The sequence below is a fragment of the Schistocerca nitens genome, chromosome 2 (assembly GCF_023898315.1).
Source record: "Schistocerca nitens isolate TAMUIC-IGC-003100 chromosome 2, iqSchNite1.1, whole genome shotgun sequence".
In the NCBI taxonomy this organism is placed as follows: domain Eukaryota; kingdom Metazoa; phylum Arthropoda; class Insecta; order Orthoptera; family Acrididae; genus Schistocerca; species Schistocerca nitens.
In genome coordinates, this window is record NC_064615.1 from 330,803,640 (window position 1) to 330,815,996 (window position 12,357).

Below are 12,357 nucleotides of genomic sequence, written 5' to 3' on the forward strand. Positions count from 1 at the left end.
ATAATGGAAGTACAGATCTTCAGTGACATTTCACCACTGATAGAGGTGAGACAGTAATGGAACAGAGCTTGAATGCCATGTCAGTGTGTTGTAAAATACAGCTTCTCTGTTAGTGTGTGTTAACATATTGCTTCAGGCTTTGATTAACTCTTTTGTCTCAGAAACTCAATTCAGCATATAAAAATATTTCATAACTTCTGTGTGACACTCAAGTGATACTATTTTTTACACGTTACTGCACTCTAATTTGCTTTAAAAAATTAATATTTTTAACCTTTCTCTTTTATTTAATTTGATTTCCCCCTCTCACTTCAGTGTTTTGTAATTTGGTCTGCCAGTATAATGACATCATTCCTTACTCAGTTTCCAATTGGATTTGAATTTTTGATGGTAAGAGAATAGAAAATATTGGTTCCATAGATGCCAAAGATTATAATTGCAGAAAAAATGGAAAAATTGGAGTCAGGCTAGCAGTAATGCAAAATAATTAAAAATTTGGAAGTTGAAGTTTCTTTGATGGAGCAAGGGAAAAGAAGAATTAGAGAGAGGAAAACAGCGAAGTCAGTGAAGAAAACAATTAATCATTCACAATTCACAACAGAAATTTCTATATGAGATTTCATTCCTTCTACTGCATTTCTAATCTTTATATATCCTTATTATTTAACTTTTTTTTTTTACTTTAAAAACGAAAAATAAATTTGTATTTACGAATGAGAGCTGTCTTTAATGTAACTCAATACATAAATAAATATTAACATTATTTGTTATACAAGATATGCCTCTGCAATTGAAGCCATTTCTAATCTGTTTAGTTTATTATCATGGGTCACACGACTATGCACATTTGCCTTCACTTATTTTCCAATATTGCTCTTTATTACAAGGAAAATAAAAAAAACTATCTTAAAATAACAATACAGTGCTCTTGCTATAGATAATGTAGGAAAATCTGTTGGGGAGCTAGCATTGAAGAAGAAATGGTAACAATAATAAACATGGCAGTTCGACCTGAAAGTTCCTTGTTGATCCTTCTTTTAGCTTGAAATATAAATAGGTACAAGAAAAATAATAAGTTTAGAGCTGGAATTCAAGTAAGAACTAAAATAGTTGCAGCAATAAATAAAACAAATTTTGAAAATCTAAGGCAGTGATGAAGTTATTTGAACATTCGCCATACTTCCGAGGCTTAAAGAGCTATTAAATTGTAGGTACAGAAAAGTGTATTAAATTGTTCTAAAGTTTAAAAAATGGAATATTTTTCCATGTGGAACTGGAAGTATGTAAAAAATTAAAACTAAATTACTTTGGATGAGCTGTAAAGATGTCTTCTGCCTCTTTTCCTTCTCATACTCATTTTTACATAAGACAATTATAGTTAAAAAAAAAAAAAATTCACAAGATTACATTTTGCACATACACATAGTCACTACTTGGCTATTGGCAGATTTCATTTCGCAGTCTTAAGTTATATTATGTTGTGGAATATATCTATTACTGTAGTTCTCTTTTTCCTCCTCGTGCAGATTAGAGTAAGTTTTAATCAAGATATTTATTTCAGTGACATTGAAATGGTGGGATGACTTGTGGCTGAATGAAGGTTTTGCTACCTACATAGAGTACAAGGGCGTCAATGCAGCACATTCTGAGTGGGGTATGGTAAGTGTTTTCCTACAGCTTCTTCTTCCTGACACGTTTCTGCTTATGCAGGTTATCCATGTTCTTCAACATACTGTGCTATATCAAGGTTTATGTGCAGTGTACTAATGATTAGTAGCAGAGCTGCCGGCTATTGAATCAAAAGTATCAAATATCCTCCAGTATCATTCACAGATAGGAAAGTAAAGCAATTCGTGTCAATCCTGAAGGGGGGGGGGGGAATGTTTACTTTTTTTGAGAAATATTCTTGAAATTTGGCCCCTCAGTACTTGCACAGGCGGTACAGGGACGGACATAAATATGGAAACACCATGAGAAATGTGTGCTTGAACATAAAGGCAGATGCTAGACAAGCCTACAGGTTGCATTGTTGTATTTGACCATGAATGGCATCTGACCAGTGTCCTTAATAGACTGTATGTCGGAGACAAGTGAATTTGAACATGGACAAATGGTGGGTGCTTCTGTAACCAAGGTAGCTGAAGTGTTTGGAGTTTCAATTCAAGAGGCACCATATTGAAGATTTATACACCATACAGGAAAGCGAAAAAACAACATCCACTAGGAGACAATACAGAAAAGGTTTTGAATGATTGTGATGGACTGTCACTGAAGAGGACTGTGTCAAAAAATAAGAGGATGACAGCTGCAAAAGTCTCTGCAGAACTGAATGTTGTGCTCTTGAACCCTGTCAGTACCAAATCATCATGAAGGGAGCTCCAGAAGCTGGGGATTGCAGGGCAGCCTGGAATCCCAAAACCACACATCAATGATGATCATAACATGAAAAGGTGTTGAAGGTATAAAACCTGGGCTGAGGACCAATGGAAGAATGCCATTTGTTCAGATGAGTCTTGTTTCACACTATTTCCAACTGCTGGCAGAGTTTACGTCGCAAGAGTGAAATTTGGTGGGGATTCAGTTATGATTTGAGTGGCCATATCACGGTATTTTATGGGCCCCATAGTTACTCTGCAAGGTCACATTACTGCCAATGGTTATGTGACCATTTTGGCTGATCACATCCATCCTATGGTACAGTGTTTGTTTCCCAATGGTCATGCTGTGTTCAGAAATGGTAGGGTCCCTATTCGCACAGCTTGCATTGTCCTGGATTCAATTTGTGAGTATGGATGAACTGTCACATCTCCTCCTGGTCCACTGCAGTCACCAGATCTCAGTATTAATGAGCCCTTGTGGTCTACCTTGGAGAGAATGGTGCATGATCACTATCCACCTACATAATCATTACCTGACCTTGCCTTTATTTAACAGGAAGAATGGTATAAGATTCCCTTGAAAACCATACAGGACCTGTATGTATCCATTCTGAGATGATTGGAAGCTGTTTTGAATGCCAATGGGTTTCCTACACTGTATTGGGCATGGTAATGTGTTTGTAGTGTTTCCATTTTTTTTGTCCACTCTTTAACATGTATGTAAAAATCTTCTAGTGTTCTTATTTGAGTGAAGAAAGTCTGTGATGGTTTTAGGGTATATAAATATTCTTTCCAACAATCTATTGCTTACTTATATAATACTACTGCTTATATGTGTCTCAACAAAGCAGGCTTAAATTTTGCTATTATATCAATGTAACTGAAACATGTACATTTTGTTCTTCATGGTTGCATACTGATGAGTAAGGCTCGAGTAGTGAGGAACTTCATCGTTTAAGTTATATTGTAAGTATGTACTATATATTTTTGTTTTTATGGAATATTCCACATCCTGAAACATTTCTTTACTATGAACCAGTGGAATGACTACTGCAGTAATGTAATCTGAGTGTCAGTAGGTTTGTGATGTCGGCAGCAATATCTTATTCTTTTCCAATTTTGCATTAATCAGTAAGATTTCTGCATTACCTGCTGTAACTACCAATTTTTTGTGTGCACTGCTTCACGGGTCATGCGTGACGTTTGTGCTGGATTCGGCCACCAGAGCCCACCTGGCTTGCTAATACGATAGCAGTTGCATGCATAGCCTGCTGGCTAGACCCCATTGGAACTAATGAATATATTGATCAGAGTGCAAGGCTCCACCAGACACTTGTATATTGCTAGTTGTATTGTAGCTTGTCTTTCATGTGTGTGTACTGCTCGAGCAATAAATTGCAGTGTTCTCGGGTTAGAACACTTTTTGGTGACAAACACGGTATTTGACTCCACATGTTCCACTTCAGTCATTAGTCTTTTGAGTTTAATTTCCATGGAGGCAGTGCTTAAATCTCTTATCAAGCAACAGCAGCCACTGACAGTTGCTATTTCCTTAATGACTGATTTGGCACTAACTGTGGCCCCACAAACAACATATCTACCACAGTTCCATGTGTACAACAATGCTGCAGAAGACTACAAAAAATGCCTCTAGCAAAATTTCCAGGCATTTGGAGAAACAGACATAAACTTGTGCAAAGTCCTTTTTTTGTCAACTCTTCCTTTCAATCAGATATGTGAGTTATTTTCTACCTATCATTGTGAACGTACTCACACTATTGCTGCTTGTGTGGGTGTGTGGGGTTTTACTGCTGTCAAAAGCGGCCAAAACAGTCATCCAGTGCATTGGCAGAAGAACTAAATGGACTTAGATGTCATTGTAATTTTGTGACAAGTGTTCATAAGGAATTCTATGCCAATCAAATAGTTTGTGATTCAATCATACATTTTTCTCCTGTTGGATTGGAGGTAGTCAGACAGAAGCCTGTTCCAAAGTTTCAGAAGTCAGTTCCTCTGTCCACCTGCAGCCTTCATTCAATTCACAAGGGAACGTAGATGCTGTTGCAGTATAGATAATCTTCATTTGTGACAACAGTCTGCTTCACAACAGCAAAAGCCTCATGCTTCACTGCCTTCATGCCCATACTGCTTCATTCAACACAGATGGAACATGTGGCCCGAGCTCTGGGCAATGTGTAATTTAGAAGTGGAAGCTCAAAGTATTGTTGATGGTTTTCGCATTGCTAGCTCTAAAATGCCAGCCGCATTAGCTGCAAATCCTGTTTTAAATAAAGTTTTTCAACACTCTGATCCTTTGAGAAATTATTTTGCATTACAAAATCATAATGCTGTTTGGGGTGGAGTGCTGCTGTTAGCTACAGAGGATGCCACTCCTTGGGTTATAGTTCCGTCCACCTTTTGGCATGAGGGTATGCCTTTATTACATGTGGACGACTGGGGCAAGTCACATACAAAAGCGTTAACACACAAACGTGTTGTTTGGCCAGACACTGATGGGGAAATAGTGCGAGTTATCGCAGTTCACCCACAGTGTACTACCCATCAGGTGGCTCCCCGTGTTTCTTTGTCGCCGTGGTTGCATCCACAGCAGCCTTGGGAACCCATTCATGTAGATTTTATGAGAACTTTCTTGAATTTCTACTAGCTTATTGTAATTGATACTTATTCTAAGTTTGAAACAATGGAAACTCCAGGTAGGAATATCAACAATGTAGAAAAAGACAGATTCTGCTTACCATAAAGACACATCAAGTTGCAGACAGGTACAATTAATGAGTGTCTTTTAATTGTGCCTGTCTGCAACTTGATGTGTCTTCTTTATTCTAAGTTTCTGTATGTAGTGCGTTGTCTGCCTGCTTCTGCGGCAGCAACAATTTCCACTTTGTAAAAACATTTTGCAGTGGAAGGTCTTCCATATACATTAGTTACCAACAACTCAGGAATTGAAAGATTTTTGTTAAAAAAGTGGTGTTCACCATGTCATGGCTCCTCATTTCCACCCTCAATTGAACAGGGAGGCAGAACAAGTAGTATGAGCATTTAAGACTCAGATGAAAATTTTTTTTGGATGCATCACCAGAGGTAGCTGTTGCCGGGTTCCTCAGTTCTTATAAGTTCATGTCTGTAGGTGTTAAGAGCCTCACAGAGTTGTTAGACGGTTGTCAACTCTGGACTCTGCTAGATCTGCTTTGGCTGACACCAGGCTGTCCACTGGCACGGGCACTGCAATGCTTCTGGCCTGGCACAGCTGTTTGAGCTCACTGGTTTGGCCACCGACTGAAATGGATGCCAGAAGTAATCGAGAGTATCCATGGCCGAAGCCTCTGTGTCATCCACATAGCTAAAGGGCCAGCATCATGACACATCAACCAGTTACGACTTCGCATTGACGGCTGCGCAATGGGTGTGCCTCTGCCACCCCCACATCCTCCATCCTACATTGTGGCTGATATCCTTACCGTCTCTGCCACTGTTGCCAACTTTTTCACAACTGTCTCCTCTGCTGTGGGTGCCCCCTTCAGCTGTTGGGTGCCATAGTGGAGCCCGGCTTCTGCGCTGTTGAAGCTGCCCATGCAGCTTCAACACGATACCACAGTTCATCACGAATAGTGACTGCCGTATTGTGACGAGCCAGTTGCTCGGCCACCATTGACCAGAAGTTTTCAGTTGGTGAGAGATCTGGAGGATGTGCTGGCCGAGGCAGCAGTCGAACATTTTCTGTATCCAGAAAGCCCCGTACAGAACCTGCAACATGTGGTCGTGCATTATCCTGCTGAAATGTAGGGTTTCGCAGGGATCGAATGAAGGGTAGAGCCATGGGTCGTAACACATCTGAAATATAACATTCACTGTTCAAAGTGCCATCAATGAGAAGAAGAGGTGACTGAGATGTGTAACCAATGGCACCCCATACCGTCACGCTGGGTGATACGCCAGTTTAGCGATGACGAATACACGCTTCCAATGTGCGTTCACCGCGATGTCGCCAAACACGGGTGCAACCATCATGATGCTGTAAACAGAACCTGGATTCATCCGAAAAAATGACGTTTTGCCATTCGTGCACCCAGGTTCGTCGTTGAGTACACCATCGCAGGTGCTCCTGTCTGTGATGCAGCATCAAAGGTAACCACAGCCATGGTCTCCGAGCTGATAGTCCACGCTGCTGCAAATGTCATCGAACTGTTCGTGCAGATGGTTGTTGTCTTGCAAACATCCCCATCTGTTGACTCAGGGACCGAGACATGGCTGCATGATCTGTTACAGCCATGCGGATAAGATTCTTGTCATCTCAACTGCTAGTGATATGAGGCCATTGGGATCCAGCACAGCGTTCCGTATTACCCGCCTGAACCCACCGATTCCATATTCTGCTAACAGTCATTGGATCTCGACCAACGCGAGCAGCAATGTCGCGATACGATAAACCACAATCGCGATAGGCTACAATCCGACCTTTATCAAAGTCAGAAACGTGATGGTGTGTATTTCTCCTCCTTATATGAGGCATCACAACGTTTCACCATGCAACGCCGGTGGACTGCTGTTTGTATATGAGAAATCGGTTGGAAACTTTCCTCACGTCAGCACGTTGTAGGTGTCGCCACTGGCGCCAACCTTGTGTGAATGCTCTGAGAAGCTAATCATTTGCATATCACAGCATCTTCTTCCTGTCGGTTAAATTTCGTGTCTGTAGCAAGTCATCTTCTGGATGTAGCAATTTTAATGGCCAGTAGTGTATATATTGTTTTATGCTTCTTTAACTATGCATCTTAGCTGCATGAAAATTGTACATCATGTTGATGTGGAAATATGAAGAATGCTTATTAATAACTGTTTTGAGATGCTTATCAGTCATCATGAAAGATTTCACTTAAATAGATAGAGCTTCTTACCTCACTTAACTTCATGCTCACATTTTTAACTTTCCAAGTACATAAAAACTTTATCATTCTTGTTATCTTATGGGGATTAGGTTCAAAGCACCAGCTGAATTTGTCTGCAATGGTTAATCAACATCTTCAATGTTTTTTTAAGGATTTCCTGGTGTGATAGATAACACAATTATCCACATGCCCAGTCAATTTATTGATTCCATTTTCCAAACAACACTTCAGTGACTGTCATTGTCATCTTATTCATCTGCTGCAGGCAGTAGCCTAGAATTGGTTCACTGTCTGGACTTTAATTGTTGTTGTGGTCTTCAGTCCTGAGACTGGTTTGATGCAGCTCTCCATGCAACTCTATCCTTTGCAAGCTGCTTCATCTCCCAGTATGTACTGCAGCCTACATCCTTCTGAATTTGCTTAGTGTATTCATCTCTTGGTCTCCCTCTACAATTTTTACCCTCCACGCTGCCCTCCAATACTAAATTGGTTATCCCTTGATGCCTTAGAACATGTCCTACCAACCAATCCCTTCTTCTAGTCAAGTTGTGCCACAAACTCCTCTTCTCCCAAATTCTGTTCAATATATCCTCATTAGTTATGTGATCTACCCATCTAATTTTCAGCATTCTTCTGTAGCACCACATTTTGAAAGCTTCCATTCTCTTCTCGTCCAAACTATTTATTGTCCATGTTTCACTTCGATACATGGCTACACTCCATACAAATACTTTCAGAAACGACTTCCTGACATCTAAATCTATACTCGATGTTATCAAATTTCTCTTCTCCAGAAATGCTTTCCTTGCCATCGCCAGTCTACATTTTATATCCTCTCTACTTTGACCATTATCAGTTATCTTGTTCCCCAAATAGCAAAACTCCTTTACTACTTTAAGTGTATCATTTCCTAATATAATTCCTTCAGCATCACCCAACTTAATTCGACTGCATTCCATTATCTTCATTTTGCTTTTGTTGATGTTCATCTTATATCCTCCTTTCAAGACACTGTCCATTCCGTTCAACTGCTCTTCGAAGTCCTTTGCTGTCTCTGACAGAATTGCAATGTCAACGGCGAACCTCAAAGTTTTAATTTCTTCTCCATGGATTTTAATACCTACTCTGAATTTTTCTTTTGTTACCTTTACTGCGTGCTCAATATACAGATTGAATAACATTGGGGAGGGGCTACAACCCTGTCTCACTCCCTTCTCAACCACTGCTCTCCTTTCATGCCCCTCGACTCTTATAACTGCCATCTGGTTTCTGTACAAATTGTAAATAGCCTTTCGCTCCCTGTATTTTACCCCTGCCACCCTCAGAATTTGAAAGAGAGTATTCCAGTCAACAGTGTCAAAACCTTTCTCTAAGTCTACAAATGCTAGGAATGTAGGTTTGCGTTTTCTTAATCTAGCTTTTAAGATAAGTCGTAGTGTCAGTATTGCCTCACGTGTTCCAACATTTCTACGGAATCCAAACTGATCTTCCCTGAGCTCGGCTTCTACCAGTTTTTCCATTTCGTCTGTAAGGAATTCGCGTTGGTATTTTGCGGCCGTGACTTACCATATTAAACTGATAATTCGGTAATTTTCTCATCAGTCAACACCTGATTTCTTTGCGATTGGAATTATTATATTCTTCTTAAATTCTGAGGGTATTTTGCTCGCCAGATGGTAGAGTTTTGTCAGGACTGGCTCTCCCAAGGCTCTCAGTAGTTCTAATGAAATGTTGTCTACTCCCGGGGCCTTGTTTCGACTCAGGTCTTTCAGTGCTCTGTCAAACTCTTCAGGCAGTATCATATCTCCCATTTCATCTTCATCTACATCTTCTCCCATTTCCATAATATTGTCCTTAAGTACATTGCCCTTGTATAGACCCTCTATATACTCCTTCCACCTTTCTGATTTCCCTTCTTTGCTTCACACTGGGTTTCCATCTGAACTCTTGATATTCTTACAAGTGGTTCTGTTTTCTCCAAAGGTAGTTTTAATTTTCCCATAGGCAGTATCTATCTTACCCCTAGTGAGATAAGCCTCTACATTTTGCATGAAAAAGCACACCATTTTATTATGCTAATTTTGCAGTTTTTTGCTCTATGCTTACATTTGTAGCTGGACCAGTTTCTTGTGGATGACCTGCACCCTGTGTTTGTACTGGATGCAACTCTGAGTTCACGTCCAATTGTGAAGGTGGTCTCTACCCCTGATCAGATTACTGAAATATTTGATGTTATTTCATATAACAAGGTAAGCAATAATGTTGTTGTCAGAGCACTTAAATGATTATGGTTTTTCTTCACAAATAATGAAACACAGTTTAATGTCATAAGTAATTAATTTAATATTGTAGAAGTTAATACATTTGTGTTTTATGAAACAAAAATATTATTTAATTTTGTTCAGTGCATCTGAGAGGAACAAATTTAGTTTCATAGTGACTGACTTCTTTGAAATTTCTTAGAATTTACACCTAGCAACCATTTTTATAGTCATATGTTCATCTATTTAGTTATATTAATTTTAATTGAATCAACTGTGGGTTCTTCGTGAAACATTGTAAATTAACTAAACAAACACTGTTTTTAGCCTTGTTTCACACTTTATTAATAATGTTACTGCACAGCCTAGGTTTCTGGTTATAAGCCCATTTTCAAGTCCATTATTGATCAGTAATGTACTTGAAAATGGGCTTATAACCCGAAACCTAGGTTGTACTATAACATTAATAATAAATTGTGAAACAAGGCTAAAAGCAGTGTTACTGATCAGTAATGTACTTGAAAATGGGTTTATAACCCGAAACCTAGGGTTTTTTTTCATAATAAATTGTGAAACAAGGCTAAAAACAGTGTTTGTTTATTTAAATTAATTTTTTGCATGTTTCATGGATCATATTTGCAACACCTCACCATGGGGGGAATGTGTCAGTAGGTTCACAAATAAAACTTTTTCTCTGTGAAATTGTAATTAAATGCTGGCCATTTATGTAAATATTTTTTAACCATATTTTTCAACCAAATTTAATAACTGTGTCCCAGCTGCAAACAAGTACTGTCTATTCAGAATATAACGTATGGACCAAAAGGAGCTGTCAAATAGAAATAATATTAACTAGTTTTTAAAACATTCATTACCTGCCAGCACCTTCAATCCAAAATGGCTGCATACTTTACTCCTTTACTCCTTTCTATGCGAGAGTAAGGTTAAGTTGTGGACACAGGAGGCTATTTTTCTTCCTAGTGTTATATTTATGAATGACACTCTTATTTTCAAGTGATGGATGATTCTTCACAACAAACTTAATGTGTGAGTGACTATATTGTATGGCACCTATTTGTTTGCCTAACTTGTTAAACAGCTGCCTGCATGTCGTTTGAGGTTGGACATCAGGTGATACACATGTTTCTGTACCATAAATATTTGGTGTCTATGTGTGGTGTGGAAATGACCCAAAAAATTGTTCCATATTACATCCAAGAATGGAAGTATGCAAAGGAACCCAATTTTCAGATGCTTTCATCACCAAAATCAGCAATTACATGTAGAGCTGAAAGTAAGCATATGAGAATATCTATAGTACATGATTTCCCATTCAAGTTCTGAGCAGTAGACACAGATAGGAATTTTGAACAATCAGTTTTACACATTTCCTTTCCCATATTACCATATGCTGTACTGTAATGACGATATATCTTGCATTGTACTGAGTTGAACAAACTGGATTTTTTTAAATTTATTTTTTCCTTCCAAGTTAAGTGACTGACCATTTACTGAGAGAACCAGTCAATGATATTTTTGAATATTTCATTTATTGTTCATTCTCTTGTTGCAGTTTTGTTGGACTTGATTATTAAGCTTGCATCATGAGCAAAGACCACTATTTATGCTTTGTGAGTATACGATGGAAGGTCACTTATACATAGCAATAACAGGAATGGCCCCATTCAGAATATCCACCAAGACCCAAATGACTGACATGACTCCTGACTTCTGTCTGTTAAATATGAAGTGACCATGTACTTATTATAATGCAAAAGGCACAAACTTTTCAAACGTCTCCAGAATTTTGCTGTGATTTGCACAGTCAAATGTCTTTCGAACAGATCCCAAAAATTGTGGTAGGTGAAATCTTGTTATTGAGATATTTTAAAACATGGTTATTGGAGTGGTAGATGGCATGTTCAGTAGAGAGGCCCATCTGAAATCCCGATTGTGACTGGCACAGTATCTTATAGTTGCAGATATGCCCAGCTATTCTTAAATATATCACCTTTTCCAAAACTTTTGAGAAGAAAGTTAATAGTGTAATAAAATAGTCCTGTTATCTTTCTCAGAGAGAGGTCTAAGAGTTCATACCTTAGTGTGTGTGGAAAGTAAAAGTGATGCATTAAATATCGGGCAGAGTCCAGTAGCTGTATTAGAACAATATGCTTTTAACATTTTGCTTGAAATGTTATCAGCCCCACAAAAACTGTGGCTTTGAAGAGAATTAATTATTTTTCCTGATTTCACTAGAAGAAGTGTGGGTGATTTCAAATTGGTCAAATGCTTGGGGTAGTGAGTGAGTGAGTAAAGCAGAAATACCTATTGCAGAGAGAAGGGGTAGTCGTTTGTTATGGAAATTTTAAAACACCAACTTTTGTGTGGAAGCACATTGAGGACAAATACTGCACATGGTCTAATGGCAGAACATGTGGATAAGGGTGAAATTCAAACCTTGAGATACTGTCTCATCACAGAAACACAAATAGATTTGTTTTTACAGCATGACAGTTCATGTGTCTCTCTGCTTTGCATGACATATAAATTACAGGAGAAGCTAATTCTCAATTGTATCAAAGAAGCCATTGATAAAATAATCCCAATCAATCACAGTGGTATTGAAATGCTACAATCAGGTGCTACAACTTAATATTATTGGTGAGATCTGATTTCAGAAAGGCCTCATATCAGCTGCAACTTTTGTGAATCTGACACAGTATGCAGCGAAGGCCTAATGTTTAACTTCTTGCACTGGACTCACAGTGAGGAGGACAACAGTTCAATTTCCTGTTCAGCAATCTAGATTTA

General features: G+C 38.6%; 1 protein-coding gene across 3 annotated transcripts in view; it reads left to right on the forward strand.

Moving 5' to 3' along the window:
- Positions 1-12,357, forward strand: part of LOC126236128 (glutamyl aminopeptidase-like) — a 470,917-nt gene that overhangs the window by 403,779 nt on the left and 54,781 nt on the right. For all 3 annotated transcript variants that reach the window (XM_049945203.1, XM_049945205.1, XM_049945204.1), the window contains 2 exons: positions 1,562-1,659; positions 9,400-9,534. In XM_049945203.1, coding sequence (XP_049801160.1) covers positions 1,562-1,659; positions 9,400-9,534 — 233 coding nt within the window. The remainder of the gene's footprint in view (positions 1-1,561; positions 1,660-9,399; positions 9,535-12,357) is intronic.